General features: G+C 44.4%; 1 protein-coding gene across 3 annotated transcripts in view; it reads right to left on the reverse strand.

Moving 5' to 3' along the window:
• Positions 1-8,262: 8,262 nt before the first annotated feature.
• Positions 8,263-20,152, reverse strand: part of LOC138971229 (sphingolipid delta(4)-desaturase DES1-like) — a 43,098-nt gene continuing 31,208 nt past the window's right edge. For all 3 annotated transcript variants that reach the window (XM_070343918.1, XM_070343919.1, XM_070343917.1), the window contains exon 2: positions 8,263-10,877. In XM_070343918.1, the coding sequence (XP_070200019.1) occupies positions 9,761-10,870 (1,110 nt within the window). In that variant the 5' untranslated portion in view covers positions 10,871-10,877 and the 3' untranslated portion in view covers positions 8,263-9,760. The remainder of the gene's footprint in view (positions 10,878-20,152) is intronic.

Genomic DNA, 20,152 nt, shown 5'->3' on the forward strand with positions numbered 1-20,152 from the left:
CGTGGAAGTTTTAGTCCATGAACGAAAAAAAAAAAAAAAAAAAAAAGTGATTGTGAAACGAAAGCAGAGGCGTGCCAAATAAATCACTCTTTTGTCCCTAATATGCTACTCTCGTGTTGTTCGAACCAGATATATTAGCCTATCATATGTCTCAAATATGGTACTCTTGTGGTATTTGAACCAAATATAGGCTATCACCCGCTCAAGTCCCTAATATGATACTCTCGTGTTGTTCGAACCAAATATATCACTCACTCATGTCCCTCATAATATGCTACTCTCTTGTTTTTGTAACCAAATATATCACCCGCTCATGTCCCTCATAATATGATACTCTCGTGTTGTTTGAACCAACTATATTACCAATTCAGTGCCCCATATGGCTTTTTGACCAATCAGGACGGATTCTAGGTGACCCTCTAAATGTTATAACGTTCAGGCAGGGACCCTTTTTGTTTATCACGCTAAAAGTTAACAAGACAAAGTAAAAATGTAATTCAACAATATCAGCGTGATTTATTCTAAAGAATGACACTTCAAATGCTGTCAGGTAATACCCTCTTTATCTAAAAAAAATACCGAAAAGCGAGTTTTGTCGGTGGGTGCGTAACGGAACAGCAAGGCACTGCCCATCGTCTGAGTGTGCAATGCCGACCGCTCATTGAAATCTAAATGATTAAAGTTCGGAAAAATCAAGAGAAATTGCGCCACTCGCTTTACATCAAATGTATCTTTACGTCATTTCCCATCCGCCTGGAGTCGGTTCTAAATCTGTCGCTCTCTGTTCAACGAGAAAAAGCGAAGTTCAACATGGTTTATCTTGTGAGATTGTTGTGTGTCAAAGGCATTTGACCTGTGAATATTCATCACGTCAGGTGTGTTACTCTGATTGGCTGACTCAGGTCACGAGAATTCTTTGACTGACAGGCATAATCAGGTAGAAGCGCTCAAGTTCCCATTGCGGCTGTTCTGTCTAATTCGCGGGGTTGCTTCGAAATTTCTTTTGGTCGAATTAAACGGTAATAAAACTGTTATTTCTAATAATTTATGCTGACTGTTAGCAAATGATAACAGACATGTCTCACAAACGATATCAGCATTCGCCTAAAAGGCTCATGCTTGATATCTTTTTTCTCGACATGTCTTGTTATTATTTGCAGTCAGCATATTAGAAATAACTCATAATATCACCCGCTCCGGCAAGTCGGCCTAACATGACTGTACTCTCGTCTCGTTCGTTAAAAGCTGTAAACAACTAGAGATTCATTCAGGCTTTTACTGGGGTAATAACAGCTAGCCTTCTCCTTAGACATATTGGCCAATCAAAATGAAACAGCCTAGCTGCTATCTGTGAAGAGCCGGAATATTTTGCAAAATGAATCAGCAGACTTAACTTGCAAAGTTGATTGAACATAGAAATCTCAGTCACTGTGCGCAGGAAGCAGCCACGCTGTAGATTTTAGGCGTATGTCTCAGCGGACTGAGGGGTGCTCTCATGCCATGTCAAAAGCCTAGACAGACCTGTGATGATTTACAAGATAATTCACATGACAAGGTATGCACTGTTAACAAATGACCGCACATTTAAGAACAAAAAAACCATGCAGGGAATAAACACCTACCTCATGTCTTACAAAAAGTCGAGTGAAGTAAACAGCAAAAACATGTAATCATCTTCTATAGGGGCAATTAGATGACATATTTATTCGCCTGACGAATTAGAGCATAGAAAATCGGCGACAATGATAGATACACATGTCCTGGCGGATGGGTTGTATGGACACACTGCTCTACCTGGTGGCAATTACTCGCACTGCCGCTCACCTGTAATTACCGTCTGGCTGTTCGCATCTCAGGCTGATGAGTGATGCCCATGTGTTTTTGCTTGATATAACTGATGTAATAAGATTAAAAATAGAATGTATGAGTTTTGCACGCACGCGCACGCCCCTCCCACAGATTTCACAAACACAAAACACACACACACACACACACGCGCGCGCACGCACGCACTTACGAACACACTTACACCCCAACACCCAAGCACACATACAGACAACAACAAAAAACCGACACAAACAGACACAGACAGACAGACACACACAGACACACACACCGAAAGACAGAGAGACAGACAGACAAACCGGCACACACAGACAGACAGAAACACACACACGCGCAAACACACTTCCTTTGAACAAACAAATCAAGCTGATGCGATTGCAATCATGGCCGTTGTATTTCAATAATCCTTACATGATTATGCAGGCAGTGAGGTAGAGACACAAATAGCAGAGAACAGCTGAAACACACACAAGATCAATCGTGGTCTACCTGCCCTACACTGTCTTTTTATTAGACTACTATCTGGCCTGGGCTGCTGTCTGAATCACCATAACAACCAGCGTGACACCACCATGATATTATTTAGAACTTAAACCACACACCAATCTGACCTTTAATCAGTGGTATGTTCATGCACACAATCGCACACACACACAGACACACGCTCACAGACACACGCTCACAGACACACGCTTACTCTCCGTCCGCCCCCCCCCCCCTCCCCGTCCCCCATGGCTTGTGCCTTTAACCATATTTTTAACATGTTCTGATTTTAATGGACAATAAAGTGTTTTTGTTAAAATTATTATCAACAATCTATACTTTTTCTCTCTAGCTCCCCCCCTCCCCTCTCACCACCAACTCTGTCTGTCTGTCTCCCCCCACCCACCCCCTTCTGGGGCCTACAGCGTTGCCACACAAGCCAAGTCTCCCCGTAGACGCCGCCACAGCATCCGTAGAGGAAACGGGCGTATGCATATCTTACACCGCACACAATCACACACAGACGACAGAATATAGGCAAAAGGTTGATGTCTTCCAGCTGAGGAAAGCTAGCAATAGATAATCTAACGAAAGACTGCCAGCGTTTTTTGAAAAGAAGCCTGAAAGCAAAAGGGCACTAGATCAGGAATGGATCATATGGTGTGGTGTTTCTTTCTGGCACCAGAAGAATTAAGCCCTATGCCGAGAAAGAAGCCTCCAACATGGCTGTTATGTAGCACTGCACTGTAGTTCTAAGAAACAAACATGGCTGTTATGTAGCGCTGCACGGCAGTTCTAAGAAACCGAAGATTGGTGTTGGTTGTTGAATTTTCATGTTCCTCCAACCAATTTGGCTTTTGGGGACCCAAGAAACAGAGAAAAGTCAGCGCTCTGAATGCAGTTCTAAGCAATCATCTTTCACCTTGTTTCATGTGGGGGGGGGGGGGGGGGGGGGAGTTTGGCACCTGAAGAAAATCTGGATTTTTCCATGTCAACAGAAAGACATCCAGCGTGGCTGGAGCGTTAATTGTCAGTGCACGTATAGAACATTCTAAGCAAGAATCTTTTACCACGCTTTACGATATAGGGATGAGTTTGGTACCTGATGAATTATTTCGAGTAAAAAGAAGACATTTCTAACATGGCAGTATAGAGCTACCCCGTAGAAAGCAAAATCAGTCACCTAAATTTATATGGGAGTGATTTTAACACCAACAGAATTCTTAGTAAAACCACACTTCCAACCTGGCTGTACAAAATGCCGTGACACAGTAGCGCCAAACTGTAGACCAAAGAAACAAAGGGAGGTAATCGCTCTAAATATAGAAAGCAACAGTATCCGAGAGAATTTATAAGAAGTATTGATATAAACAAACGACTTTCAATCCTGCATTTATGGTTCTCGCTACACTGCAGAAGCAAAACTTTCGGCTTGTTTCAAATGGGGACCATGTTTTAACCTCTACCTCTAAGCAAGCACAGTTAGAAACAAGTCGCGTAAGGCGAAAATACAATATTTAGTCAAGTAGCTGTCGAACTCACAGAATGAAACTGAACGCAATGCAACGCAGCAAGACCGTATACTCGTGGTCCACCGCTCACGGCATAGGCAGTGAAATTGACAAGAAGAGCGGGGTAGTGGTTACGCTATGCTGCATAGCACGCTTTTCTGTACCTCTCTTCGTTTTAACTTTCTGAGCGTGTTTTTAATCCAAACATATCATATCTATATATTTTTGGAATCAGGAACCGACAAGGAATAAGATGAAAGTGTTTTTAAATTGATTTCGAAAAAAAAAATTTGATAATAATTTTTATATATTTAATTTTCAGAGCTTGTTTTTAATCCGAATATAACATATTTATATGTTTTTGGAATCAGCAAATGATGGAGAATAAGATAAACGTAAATTTGGATCGTTTTATAATTTTTTATTTTTTTTTACAATTTTCAGATTTTTAATGACCAAAGTCATTAATTAATTTTTAAGCCACCAAGCTGAAATGCAATACCGAACCCCGGGCTTCGTCGAAGAGTACTTGACCAAAATTTCAACCAATTTGGTTGAAAAATGAGGGCGTGACAGTGCCGCCTCAACTTTCACGAAAAGCCGGATATGACGTCATCAAAGACATTTATCAAAAAAATGAAAAAAACGTTCCGAGATTTCATACCCAGGAACTCTCATGTCAAATTTCATAAAGATCGGTCCTGTAGTTTAGTCTGAATCGCTCTACACACACACACACACACACACACGCACGCACACACACACATACGCACATACACCACGACCCTCGTTTCGATTCCCCCTCGATGTTAAAATATTTAGTCAAAACTTGACTAAATATAAAAAGTATGACAAAAAGTACAAGTAACATTTACGCCAAGTTATCACTCATTTCTGGTTTGCAGGCCGGATTAAATAAGACACACTATATATATATACAAAAAATAATTTACGCCGATCATTATTTACTCCTGCATGCTTATTACTTACTGCTGCATCCTTACCCTTAATACCCTTAAGGAGACTGCAAGGAAAAAGGAGTAAATAATGACCGACCGCCGATTGGATACAAGCTCCTGTGGTCTTGCATTTGTTAATGATAATTATAACGATCATCCTTTTTTTTTCTCTCTCGCTGTTCCGAATGCATCGCATCAGTTCTCGCGACAAGGATCAGCTAAAGGCAAGCAACAAACATTAAATCTGGACAGTATTACAAATAAAGCAGAAGCGGACGGTATATATACTGGTCAAGTTTCGAACAACATGTGAACATGTGCAATTTGTACAAATGCACAACGATAACGGTAAGCGTCTCACCAAATACATGTTGAACAAAATATCCAACAATGTGTTGGAGGTCGTTTCCCTGGCCTGAACTTTAAGCCTACTGTTGTTATCTGAATGAAAACAAAAATGTTTTTGTTTTTTAAAATTCTTTTTCTTAATTGGGTGTAGGTGTGGGGTTATATTAGGACGAGCTTTATTTTTGGCCGGATTCCAACGTTCTTCTTTTCAAAAATAACGTGCATTACTTTTTTTTTCAAGAAGGTGGACACAGTTTGAAAATAATGTCAAATTATCTGAAAACAGAGGGACCAGTTCTGTCAAAAACTGAATCTTGGAATTACACTTAACTCTCTCTCTCTCTCTCTCTTTCTCAACTCCCCCCCTCTCTCTCTCTCTCTCTCTCTCTCTCTCTCTCTCACACACACACACACACACACACACACACACACACACACACACACACACAAATACACGCACGCAAAAACAACACACACACACACACACACACACACACACACACACACACACACACACATTTCAACAAATGTAAAACATAGATTCTTTCATTTTGATAAAGAAAAGTTAAATTTAAAAAAAAATCTAAACTGGCAGCAGTACATAGTAACTGCACAAACAAAAAAATACTTGTCACACTATATATGTCGTGCCGCATTCACGGCCGGAATTGCCGGATTCGCGGAATCGGCAACATTTTTGCCTATTTTGCGTAATCGGCAAAACGCTGCCCATTACAACAATATATATATATATATATATATAACATTTTTACCAACAGAACTACTATTTTTTCCTAACCGAACTCGTGTGATTCCAGTAATGATTTATTTTTAATGTCATTGAATTCGAGTGGTGCCAATCACAAAAAGGATGGATTACCCAAAGCCTGAAAGGTTTTGCTTTGAGAAAGGACTGCTCAAAGCAAGATTCAATCCAATAATCTCAAAAGAGAAGAAGAAAGCCAAACAAATCGATAGACAGTTCATACAAATTATTGCCCTATTTGAACAATATAAACAACAATCATAACTTCAACCACGAAGGGTTATATCGCAACGGGGAAAGGGGGGGGGGGAGATGGGATAGAGCCACTTGTTAATTGTTTCTTGTTCACAAAAGCACTAATAAAAAAAATTGCTCCAGGGGCTTGCAACGTAGTACAATATATGACCTTACTGGGAGAATGCAAGTTTCCAGTACAAAGGACTTAACATTTCTTACATACTGCTTGACTAAAATCTTTACAAACATTGACTATATTCTATACAAGAAACACTTAACAAGGGCAAAAGGAGAAACAGAATCCGTTAGTCGCCTCTTACGACATGCTGGGGAGCATCGGGTAAATTCTTCCCCCTAACCCGCGGGGGGGATCTTAAATACAGTACAATATTATTGTTATATCAAATTGCTGTTCAAAGAACCAAGACACAAAGATACTGGTATGCGCGCGAAAATAGAAACAAACATTTGGCTGCATCAGAGTATATATATATATATATATATAAGAGTGGTTTCACAATACATGGCAACAAGAATGCCAGTGTAAACTGACAAACCCCTGAAGTTAGTGAGCTGCTTCCATCACAGAAGACGTTGCATATATTACAGGGCGGTCCTCAAAAAGAAACATTTAAAACGGCTATCACGTGCCATTGGCACAGGGCTGGCCACAAAACATTATTTGTAGTTTGTTTGTTTGTTTGCTTAACGCCCAGCCGACCACGAAGGGCCATATCAGGGCGGTGCTGCTTTGACATATAACGTGCGCCACACACAAGACAGAAGTTGCAGCACAGGCTTCATGTCTCACTCAGTCACATTATTCTGACACCGGACCAACCAGTCCTAGCACTAACCCCATAATGCCAGACGCCAGGCGGAGCAGCCACTAGATTGCCAATTTTAAAGTCTTAGGTATGACCCGGCCGGGGTTCGAACCCACGACCTCCCGATCACGGGGCGGACGCCTTACCACTAGGCCAACCGTGCCGGTCATTATTTGTAGTAGATCCCAGGTAGCACACGAGCATCCTTCCACTTGAACACTCAAAACAACCAACAGCCTGGAGCAGAACGGGAATATTTTGCTGAAATCATTTCGCACGTATACACTAAAACCTCTCATAACGACCCCTCCCAATAACACCTCCCACTTTCCGACTGATTCCACACCGGGTGAATCCCAATAAGAACCTCTGTAATTTACGCCCGATTTTTTGGGGGACATTTTCAAGGTTGCAATTGCCAGGTCTGATTTGTTGACATACGTGTCAGTTACAACATGAATTCATTAAAAAAAAATCCCACTCTGCACAGTAACCAGCCAGGCTGTGGAGTTTGCGTATGTGTCCAAGTGGAAGGATGCTCTTATTCCAGGTAAACGCCTGGACAGGCCTGTGAGGGTCTGCGACCGAGATGTTCTACACAGGCAGCAAGGTACCTGTAAGGTTTCTGTTGACGTTTAAAGACATACGACACCACCAGTACCTCCACAGCCTCAGTGCCCATGCAGTGGTGGTCCTTCACGTGACGTTTCACTATTGTTGTGGCTTGGTTACCGAAAGCAACTTGATGCTAAAACATACCTCGTGCTACTCATTTCTTTTGAATGCCACGCAAGTTTCACTCAATTATTTAGCAGTTCGATACATCTTGAAGAAAAAAAACCCACCTTTTTGTGTTCCTTTTCTCTTTCTGTCGTACTTCTTCTTTTGCTTGGTATTGCTATTGTCAAGGGTATATTATCTACAAGTAAGATCATGTGCTTGTGTTATTGTATATATATATTTGCGCCAGAGCCCCCTGCAAAGCTCGTGAGGAGAAGCACCGAGTTTGGTCACGAGGAATGGCATTTCTTTGAGAAAAGGCATAAGATCTGATGCATTGTGCCATCCAGCTAGCGATGCTTTGTGTTACGATTATAATGATGTTCTTACAATCAATGGCATGGCACAGGTTTTCTAAAGGTCGCACGGACTGCCCGGCGAGAGGGCAACAAAGAACACTTTAGAAATCTCTCACTCTTTTTTCTGCTGGGCAACACCTCAGGGCCGCCACTCAGGGCCGCCACTCAGGGCCGCCACCCATCCCCACCCCCCCCCCCCCCCCCGGACAAAACATACGGTCCTGCCATCTGGTTTCTGTGCCTGTGCACTATCTTGATAAATTATACAGTCTTATTGCGGTTACTTACCATATATATGCACTAGACGCAGCTTTTAGGGAGACACAAACACTCATTGACTGAGGTACTGACTATTGAAGTTTAACGTTCTCCTATGACCAATCGTATCCTCAGCGGATTATGACTTTATTCAGTTATTCTGCAGAAAAGACAAATGCTGGAGAAAAACAGTTCTTTTCTGCAGCATTTCTGCATAATTAATGTCATCTTTCGCCGAAGCAGCGTTTTTTTCTGCAGCAAAACATTTTACTGCAGTAAAATTGAAATCAAGAATGCTGCAGTAAAACGGTGCTGTTGTTTTACTGCAGAAAACCTGTTTACATTTTTTCTGCAGCATTTTGTACATGATGTGATTCTATCTTCCTTCTGCACCCCCAACGTATTTCTATACGTAACCCATAGAATGTCCTATTCGGTTTTTAGAAAGCACTATACTTGGATTGTACATAGCCGCAACAAAACCGTACCGGCTCTATCTCTCTCTCTCCCCCCCCCCCCCCCCCCATTAAACCAATCAATCAATCAATCAACCCATCAAACCACTAACCGATGAAAGAGAAAGAACAAAAGATAGCCGTTTAAAATGTTGCTTCTGAGATCATGTTATACGTATACACATTAAGGCATGAACAACAGGGAATTATTAAGAAAAATACCCACAGCAAACGAAAAGCGGAACTCGAGAACAGATTATCATTGAACAGCAACAACAAGAATGTATACATAAATTATTGAATAAATAGCGACTACAACAACAGCAGCAGCAGCAAGGAGAATACTCTTGGAAAACGTGGTAAATGTTTCTCTCGTACCACACGTGCATAACGGATCACGCAGCAATGCACACAACAAATTTGTTAAAACCTATCTAACAAAATGTGAAAGGTTTTGTCCCTCTCGTGTAAGCTATCACGCACACGTCACAGACCTGTCCAGGTTGTTACGTATGATAAGAGCATCCCTCCATTTGGACTCATACCATAATTCAACAGGCTGATTGCTTCCTGTGCAAAGTGACATTTTTCACTTGAATTCAATAATTTCGTAAGTGACAACTTTGTCAATCTGCGAAATTAATTTAGCAAACAATTTCCTACTCTGCACAAGAAGCAGCCAGGCTGTTGATTGTGTGTATGTGTCGAAGTGGATTGACGCTGTTCTCACGTGTAAACTCCTGGGCAGATCTGAGGTGGATAAGATGCATGGTGTACGTGAAAGCTTAGACGAAAAGGAATGTTTCTTATATCCGCGAGAACTCAGTTATAAACCACAGTAATTTGTTGGCAATAGCATGGAATGCACCTGCAAAGTTCCAAATTCATAACCCCACCCTTCAACAGATGCACGAACATGCACAGACGCAGAAATGCCATGGAGCACGCGATACACACTTAAGATCCACACTGAAATCCACACAACAAAATCCTCACTGCATCTTGCCCTCAGTCCGCGAATTCCTACAAGAATCCACGTTGTTATTATGATTGTAGCCTTTCCCACGGGAATGCGGGGCGATGTTGGGCAGGAAGATAAAATCCCACAACACTTTCATCCACGAGGAATGGTGCGGAAGGCAGTCATAGTACTCCGGGGCAAGCCTCCTAACCTCAGGCAGCCGACTGTAGGGAACGTAGGGAAAGTCGTGGTGCTCGTTATGGTAGCCAGCGTTGAAGATGACACGGTTGAAAGGCCCGTAATAAGAGTGGGTGGGCTGCCCTCCGACCAGGAAATAGTGCTCCGAGATGAAGTGCGCCGCCAGGGGGTGCAGGCTCATGCCGAAGTACATCCCAGCCAGGAGATACATCAGGGCCTTGGCCCCGAACACGGCGTAAATCGTGTAGTCCACGCTCAGCTGGAAGACGATGTTGAAGATCTCCCAGCCGCTGAAGGGTTTGGATGCCTTCATCAGAGGCCTCACGGCGTAGAAGAGCGGGTGCAAGACCATCCAGAAGACTTTGGTGAGCGGGTTCCTGAAGAACCAGATGTCAAGGCGGGTGGGGACGTCCGTGTCCAGCTGGTTCTCGCCCAGGTAGCGGTGGTGGTCGGCGTGGTACTTCTTGAAGGTGATGGCCAAGGGCACGATGAGGGGCACGTTGCAGAAGATGCCCAGCGCGCGGTTGAGCCAGGAGTTGCGGTGCCCGAAGGCCAGGTTGTGCCCGAGCTCGTGCAGCCCCACGGACAGACTCTGGTTGAGCATGGCGCCCAGGCAGTACGCCAGCACGAACACCGTGGTCCACGAGGCGTCCTGCACCAGCCAGGCCACGAACAGCTGCACCACGATCTCCGCGCTGATGACGTAGGTGATGCTGGGGTCGTACCCCATCAGCTTCTTGATCTCCGGGTGCTTGAGGAGGATCTCCCGGCGGCGGGTGGCGTGGGGCTCCTCCGTGTACTGCAGCTCCTCCTCATCCGTGTCGAAGGTGAAGATGGTGCAGAACCAGGCGAAGGCCGAGGCGAACCAATGCATGGGAACGGTCAGCCACTTGAGCGGCTGGTTCGCGCCCGCGGCCTTGCTAGTGGCTATTGCTTCCGCCATTGTCTATCTGCAACAGAGATGATGACAATGAGAGTTTGTGTCCTCAGTGGCAACAGAGGTCTATAAGGGACATTACTTTTGTTGGTTGTCCGCTGCCATGAAATGACAGTTCAAGTCTTAAATGGCAATAGATGCATATGCCTATCAGGGACATGTGTTGGTTGACCGCTTCAATGAGGAACATGTGTTGGTTGACCGCTTCAATGAAATGAAGCTTCGCGTCTGTTATGCCAACAGAGGTCTATAAGGGGCATGTACTGGTTGTACGCTACATGCTGCTACTGTTTGCAATTGGTGGTACGCTCAGATCATGCTGGTACTCTGGCTCAACAACGTAAACATGGGCAGCCCCCAGCGGGTTAGGGGGAGTCCCATATTGGTTGGGACGAGAAAGAATTTACCCGATGCTCCCCAGCATGTCGTAAGAGGCGACTAACGGATTCTGTTTCTCCTTTTACCCTTGTTAAGTGTTTCTTGTATAGAATATGGTCAATGTTTGTAAAGATTTTAGTCAAGCAGTATGTAAGACATGTTAAGTCCTTTGTACTGAAAACTTGCATTCTCCCAGTAAGGTAAGCCCCTTTAGCAAATTTTTGATTAGTGCTTTTGTGAACAAGAAACAATTGACAAGTGGCTCTATCCCATCTCCCCCCTTCCCCCGTCGCGATATAACCTTCGTGGTTGAAAACGACGTAAAACACCAAATAAAGAAAAGAAGAAACACGGGCACTCCCAGAAACAAGAAGAGCAAACGCTCGATCGAGTCACTTTCGCAGTTCTGAATATTATATGAGGCATCAGATGGACAGGAAGAAATTGCTATTCACAACACAATACAGATGTAAATAATTTGATGTAAAGAATAATCCTATAAAGTTTTAATCAAATCCGATGAATAGTTTCAGAGATATGATATTTCAATTTTTTTCCTTCAAGACATACCTGTGACCTTGAAAAAGGTCAAAGGTCACCAAAGCAGACGTCAAAGTGTAGAGGTCACTGGGAGTCACGTTCACATAAAATTTGAGCCCGGTCACTTTTATAGTTTCCGAGAAAAGCCCAACGTTAAGTTGTGTGTTGCCGAACAGAAAAGGCTAGTTATCTCCCTTGTTTTTCTGATAACGTTCGTAAAAGGCTACAGATGTAAATACTTTGATGTAAAGAATAATCCTACAAAGTTTCAATCACATCCGATGAACTTTGTCAAAGATATAAAATGTCTAATTTTTCCTTTGACGCTGACCTGTGACCTTGAAAAAGGTCAAAGGTCAACGAAACCATCGTTAAAGTGTAGAGGTCATTGGAGGTCACGACTAAACAAAATATGAGCCGGATCGCTTTGATAGTTTCCGAGAAAAGTCCAACGTTAAGGTGGTGTCTACGGACGGCCGGCCGGACGGCCGGACGGCCGGCCGGCCGGACAGACTAACACTGACCGATTACATAGAGTCACTTTTTCTCAAGTGACTCAAAAACCCCGATCTGAATTATATACAACAACAGTGAGTGAGAATTACGCGGAACAAGTCTGCCTCCTTGGATCTGAGAGAACTAGAAACATTGAAATGAACTTGCGGGTGGAGGTCGCTTGCTCATTGCCGTGGCTTCTTTAATTCTAATTCCATGCGCTCTCAAACGAAGAGAGAGAGAGAGAGAGAGAGAGAGAGAGAGAGAGAGAGAGAGAGAGAGAGAGAGAGAGAGAGAGAGAGAGAGAGAAAGAGAGAGGAGAAAGAGAGAGAAAGAGAGAGGAGAAAGAGAGAGAAAGAGAGAGGAGAAAGAGAGAGAGAGAGAGAGAGAGAGAGAGAGAGAGAGAGAGAGAGAGAGCACTCTGCCTCCCACCAATATTGACTGAGTGCTATCGATCAAGAGGTATCGATTAAGGCAGTTAGCGGTCCCAGCAACAACAGGTAAACAGCATGAAATGAGCCATTCAAACAAGCGCCGACTGCAGGAAGGCAAGGAGTTTTTTTCAAGGCGCTCCCTCCTCACGCACAAGCAAACAAAGAGAGAGAGAGAGTTTGTTTGTTTGTTTGTTTAACGCCCAGCCGACCACGAAGGGCCATATCAGGGCGGTGTTGCTTTGACATATAACGTGCGCCACACACAAGACAGAAGTCGCAGCACACAGGCTTCATGTCCCAGTCACATTATTCTGACACCGGACCAACCAGTCCTAGCACTAACCCCATAATGCCAGACGCCAGGCGGAGCAGCCACTAGATTGCCAATTTTAAAGTCTTAGGTATGACCCGGCCGGGGTTCGAACCCACGACCCGTCCCGATCACGGGGCGGACGCCTTACCACTAGGCCAACCGTGCCGGTGAGAGAGAGAGAGAGAGAGACAGAGAGAGAGAGAGACAGAGAGAGAGAGAGAGACAGAGAGAGAGAGACAGAGAGAGAGAGAGAGAGACAGAGAGAGAGACAGACTGAGAGAGAGAGACAGAGACAGAGACAGAGACAGACAGATTTAAACGTTTCGGACAAAACGGAAACGGAAAACCGGTAAAACAATGTCTTTTAGGTGAGCCCAACTTACAGGTACGGAGCACACAAAGAGAGCTGTGCAATCGCTAGCCACAAACGGATGCCACGACTACCTTCCAAGTCGGCTCGACACAGCCAGACACACAGAGAGACAGACAGAGAGACAGATAAAGAGACAGACAGACAGACAAACAGACAGACACACGTACATACTGACAGATAGACAGAAACACCGACAGACAGACAGAAAGACACACGCACACACAGACAGACAGACACACAAACACTAAGACAGACTGAGGTAGAGAGACAGACAGGCAGAGAGACAGACAGACAAACAGACAGAAAGACACACGCACAGACAGAGAGACAGAGACAGACAGAAACACAGACAGACAGAAAGACACACGCACACACAGACAGACAGACACACATATAAATGCACGCACGCCCGCAAGCACCACACACATTCACTCACACACACACGCACACACACAAGCAGGCAGGCAAACACACACACAATACAGTGTGCCTTTCACGCCTGGTGGCGTGTAGGGCAGCGAAACACACACACACACACACATAAATCTATCAACATATCGACACAGACAGACACCACCTCCCTTCCATCCCCTTCCTCTTATTTCTCTCTCTCTCTTTCTCTCACTCTCTCTTTCTCAGTCTCTCTCTCTCTCTCACTCGCTCTCACTCGCTCTTTCTCGCTCTCTGTCTCTCTCTCTCTTTCTGTGCTTTACAATGTAGGACCAAAACCCGTCCACATCCACCTGTAGGCCCCACAGACCCGATTACTGGACATAACACGGAAACGATAGAACCATTGGCTTGTAACACTATCATTCTGCACGGCAACAGCAGCATGAGCAGTAGCAGCTGCGTTCACCGTGAACCGGGTCTTCCTTTACACACACACACACACACACATGCACGTAGAGGCCGGTAGGTGCACACACATAAATCTGTATATATCTATAAACATATAGACGCAGACTGACAGAATGACAGACGGACAAGGCTTGCTCGTTCGTTTAAAAATATCACCTCGTATCACCGATGCATGTCCCAATATGGGCCAATTCATCCCCAGGGGACGACAGCACCACCGGTGTAACACGACATTTTTACTCCACGAAAAATGTACTCCGGAGTAAAAATTTCGTACGAAATTCTTACTCCGAGTACACCTTTCGTACGAGAAAAGAACTCCCCAAGGCACGAAAAAATTACTTCCTCCACGAAATTTTCACTCCCCTTTTTTTCACTTCCAGTAAAAATCTCGTACGCGAAAATGGGATGCGGGCGAAGGGATAATGCCAATATGTGATCTCGCGCAAACGAATGTCGCGCTACCCTCTCTCCAACCCTTCTACCACCAAGACTAACAGGGGACAAGGGAGTAAAAGTTTCGTACACCTGGCATGGGAAGTTAAATTGCTCGTGTTAGGGTGGAGTAATTTATTCGTTATTTATTCGTCAGGGGAGTAACATTTTTGTACGAAATGTTTACTCGGAACTCACCTGTCGTGGGGAGTAATTTTCTCGTGTTATGGGGGAGTATTTTTTTCGTAAAGGGAGTAACATTTTCGTACGAAATATTTACTCCGAAGTAAAACTCTCGTGGGAGTAATTTTCTAGTGTTACACCGGCGTTCACTGTGAATGTGTGAGGCCGGTTGGTGCACACACATAAAGCTGTTTGTCATTATTTTCACGAGTTTTCATTCACAAGCACCGGCCTAGGAAATAAATCGCATGTTCCCCATGCAATAAATCCCCGGTTACCATAGTTGCAGGAAGCAGGTTAATCATGGATAATCAAAAGCAAACCCAATAGAAACGCTCGGGGATTCTTCGGCTCTTTTCATTGGCGTTTCCCCAGACCTAAACAGACGACACGACACTGCTTTGCAAAGTTCCAAAAACGAACTGGCAAACTGGCAAAAGTAAACAAAAAACAAAAAAACTACTTCATGAAAGGTCATAAATTCATCGCAAACAAATGAAACCTAGCGATATGTGTCTTCTCTCTCTCTCTCTCTCTCTCTCTCTCTCTCTCTCTCTCTCTCTCTCTCTCTCTCTCTCTCTCTCTCTCTCTCTCTCTCTCTCTCTCTCTCTCTCTCTCTCTCTCTCTCTCTCTCTCTCTCTCTCTCTCTCTCTCTCTCTCTCTCTCTCTCTCTCTCTCTCTCTCTCTCTCTCTCTCTCTCTCTCTCTCTCTCTCTCTCTCTCTCTCTCTCTCTCTGCCATACAATTTAGGACCAAAACTCTATATCCTTAAGCCCCACAGACCCGATTACTTGACATAACACGGAAACAATACTTAAAAGCGTTGGCTTCACCGTGAACCGGGTCTTCCTTCCACACACACACACGCACGCACACACACACGCTCACACACCCCCGTCACACACACATACACACAAACACACACACACACACACACTCTCCCCCCTCTCTCTCTCTCCTCCCCTTTCCTCTCTCAATCTCAATCTCTGGGGCCAAAAAACATTCTGACCGACAAGTCGATGAGACGCAATTACTGAACTTAGCAGGGAAACAATGAGGAAAATTGATTGTAACGGACCCGCTGTTAGTCTTAATAGGCCTCCACGACCTACTTCAATGGAACGGCGAAACGGGAAACGAGAGTTACAGGGGCCGATCCGTAGCCCAGTCGGTAGCGCTGGCTTGAAAACCAGTTCGTCGTTACTGACGTCGGGTGCGACCGCGGGGGGATTCATTTATCAGAATCAACTATCATCAACATCATCGTCGCCGTTATCATCATCATCCTCTTCATGACCATCACCAACATCATCATCGTCGCCGTAATCATCATCATCATCATCACCGACGAGGGTAAAATACAGGCAAAGCTTGCTCATTCGTTTCAAAAATATCATCATCGTATTACCGATGTCTGTCCCAATATGGGCCAATTCATCCCCAGAGGACGACAGCAGCACCTGCGTTCACTGAATGTGTTGTTACACACACACACACACACACGTCACATAATCTCGTTTCCTCTCTCCACTACCCCCCCCCCCCCCCACCCCCTCTGAATACCCAAATCCATGCACACGGCTCAGGGACACGATTTCTCGACATCCCCCGAAAGCGGCGTATGGCTGCCTGAATGGCGGGGTAAAAACGGTCATACAGGTAAAACCCCACTCGTGTAACAAAATAAAACACGAGTGTCCGTGGGACCGAGTTTCAGCCCATGAACGAAGACGAAGAATAACTGGACATAAGAAGGAAACACTAAGGGGAAACAACGGCTTGGAACACATCCCACCACCAGTCAACACGGGAATCTTCGGAGACGACGTCAATGGGACGGCGAAACGGGAAGCGGGGGAAACGGGAAGCAGTGAAACAGGAAGTGGCGAAAGAGGAAACGGCGAAACGGTAAGCGTGGAAACGGGAAGTGGCGAAAGAGGAAACGGCGAAATGCGGGAAAGCGAAGAAACGGAAAACGCGGCGAAACGGACTGTCACCAACTTGCACATTGAGCGAGAACCGGTTGTTGGACGACAATGGTGGCAAAAGTCATCATCCGGCCCGCAACGGGCGCCACGCTCGATTAGAGTCTGACCTTGGCGAGGTATTGATCGACACGTTGTTTTCATCACGATGCTCTTTGCACAATGAATCGTCACGTGCTGAGATTTCTGATGCAGGCCTGTGTTACGTCAGCTGCTGTATCTTCAAGTTGAAATCTCTACGTCTACAGTGTGTTTCTTTCTGTCAGTATTCACGCGTTAGCAGCCGTGCTATGCTACTTCTTCGGGAGAGAGAGAGAGAGAGAGAGAGAGAGAGAGAGAGAGAGGGGGGGGGGGCGCATTTATAAAGCTACTCGATCGTTAAATTTGACAATTATGTGTTCTGAATACTAAGTGCTGTGTCAGCACTCAAAGCCGCCTACGGTTCTTTCCATGCGTTTGTGTTGTTTCTGAAAGCTAAATCGATCGTTACGTACTCGATAAGATGTGTTCTGAATGCTTGGCCGATGTGTCAGCTCGGTTAACAATCAATGACTGTTTTCCTTTCCATATGTTTGGTTTTGTAACTTGTTTCTGCGTTCATCAACACTGACTAAAAACAAATGTCTTTAATTGCAATCGTAGTACTATTTACGTCAAGGCTCTTGCTGCGAACTTTATATATATATGCCAGCATATGTCACTGCCCAGTTGACATTGAGTCGAATCCAACGGCACTCAAAGCCCGTGCTTCAGGGATACATGATTATGTCAGCTGTTGGTACAAACACGACTAATAAACCCGCGAATCACGATCAGTGTTAGTTCCCTTTGTACACTCAGAGCTCTGAACCGTAATGGACTGATGGCTTTTGAGAAATTATTTCATAACGAAATTCCTACTCTGCACAGGAATGTTGGCTTTTGGTATGTGTTCAAGTCGAGGGATAGTCTTGTCTTATATCAAAGTCTGGCCAGATAGACGATTGTGATCCGAAGAGCTGCTTTTAAAGGCACAGTGCAGCTCACAGCCTTCGTTTTGCGTTTTTGTTGCAGATCAGTGCATTTACTGTTCAAAAATCCTCCTATGGTAGTAAAACAAACCCAAAACTACCCAACGACGACATCTGTGAAGCTCGACAGTTTCTTGTTCACGCGAGTGCATAATTTAACCTAGTTATTACGTTGGTGTTTGGTCGGAGTTCGATTCAACTTAATTGAGTGATTCCGGCCTCCATTTTGTTTTACACAAACTCATGATGACGTCTGACATAGTTTGCTAGTGACGTGTCTTTTTGTGCATGATGTGGTGATCTACCTGATCTAAATTTAGATCCAAAAATAGGTCAAGACCAGCCGGGTCCGAGTACGAAATTAATTCGTTAAAAAATCGCAGTTCTAGACTCTTTGGGTGCAAGTCAATGAAACTTGGTAGTTCTTCTAACGGATAGCTGCCTGAGGTATGACTAAAAGCCCCAGGGGCTCCGTGCACCTGGATTTGACAAGTTCAGTACCTTTAACGTTCCTAGAACAAGGACTACGACAATGCTGATGTGTGTACTGAACCGGCTAACTTAGCAGTCAGTTCCGTACAGAAATCTGATGTGCCTGCTACTGCCTTAAATTATGTATTGCTTGCTATCACAGCCTCGTTTACTGTCATACTTGAAGCATCAGTCGCACATAGATGAAAACATAAAACATGTTACTTCATGCTTTGAAAGATTCTACTCACTTGAATGCTCTTCATATGGGATGGTTTTCACAGCTATGGACAGCTGCACTTTTCGCCCACCCCTGTCTTATTCCCCTTCCTCACCCATACTTCTACATCCGAAAATGTTGGGGGGAAACGACAGACCTATATATATAGCTGGCCTTTGCTGTGATATAAATTCGGCTGCCCCGCCTATATATAACAATGGACAGAAAGTATAAGTGAAAAGAGACTTACCCTTGTGCACCCAGCCACTTTATCTTGACAAAAAAGTAAACAGCCTGAACTGCGCGCACTTGTCAAAAGATAAAAAAAAAAAAAAAGCAGAAATAAAAATGTTTTCTATTTTCTTTTTTTCGTTACAGCTAAGAATTCAGCGATTACGGGAGCTGTCAGAAGACGACAAAGCGGTGCAGCCCTTGTGATAAATGCACAAACTTTCTCTTTCTGTTCAGCTCACGCCAGATCCCGCATTTTGACAGGTGGTTGTTATTTGCCGAATAAGTGCGAGGGCATACTAGCACACTGTTCTCGGCGAATGTAGTTCTTTCTTGCAGTTCTGAGCAAATCAGGTTTAAGGCGTAAGAATTCACGCCGGCATTCGTGCCAAGGGGACACATTTCCGTGCTGATGCAACACGGGAAGATGTTGCCCTATTCACCACTGTCACAGAGCCAGACACTTCTGTTCTTCCCTGACACAATTGAAATGTACCGTTTTTCTCGTGTAAGCGATGATGTTGAGCACCACGGATCTGCTCAGGCGTTTACACGGAATAAGGCCTACGAGCATCCTTCGACTCGAACACGCGCCAGACATGACATCAACTCTTCGTGTGCATGAAGAGTGGGGATTTTGTTGTTCATTTAATTTTGTAACACCTATGTCAATCTTTTTGCTATTTAGCACAACAATAAAAAATCTAAAAAATCAACAACAAAATCCCACTATGCATAGAAAGTAGGCAGGTTGCTAGTAATATTTGGTAGGCCATATTATGTGTCTAAAGTTGAATGGTGCTCTCATTGCACGTAAAAGCTAGCACAATTCTGTAGAGTGGTGCACTTGATTGCTCACAAGCGAAAGAAGGTATCAATCAATCAATCAATCAATGAGTCTTATATTGCGCATATTCCGTGGGTACAGTTCTAGGCGCTCTGCAGTGATGCCGTGTGAGATGAAATTTTATACGGCCAGTAGATTGCAGCCATTTCGGCGCATATTTACCTTTCACGGCCTATTATTCCAAGTCACACGGGTATAGGTAGACAATTATTAACTGTGCCTAAGCAATTTTGCCAGGTACATGTACTTTAACTGCCTCGCCCTGTATTGACCGGCATTCGTTGTGAGGTGACGAATGTCCGACTTGCTGATGTTAAGAAGTGCTGATGTTGCCCTATCTATACACAGTTGTCACTGAGCCAGACAGTGCCGTTCTGTACTTTGAGCTTTTCTTCTAACCTTTAAAGGCACAGTCCTTCCGGTGTAAACACTTTGGCAGGCTCACCATTTCAGACCTGTCCAGGATTTGACATAGGATAAGGGCATGTCTCCACTAGGACATATACCATGAAT

The sequence above is a fragment of the Littorina saxatilis genome, linkage group LG7 (assembly GCF_037325665.1).
Source record: "Littorina saxatilis isolate snail1 linkage group LG7, US_GU_Lsax_2.0, whole genome shotgun sequence".
NCBI classification, from domain to species: Eukaryota; Metazoa; Mollusca; class Gastropoda; order Littorinimorpha; family Littorinidae; genus Littorina; species Littorina saxatilis.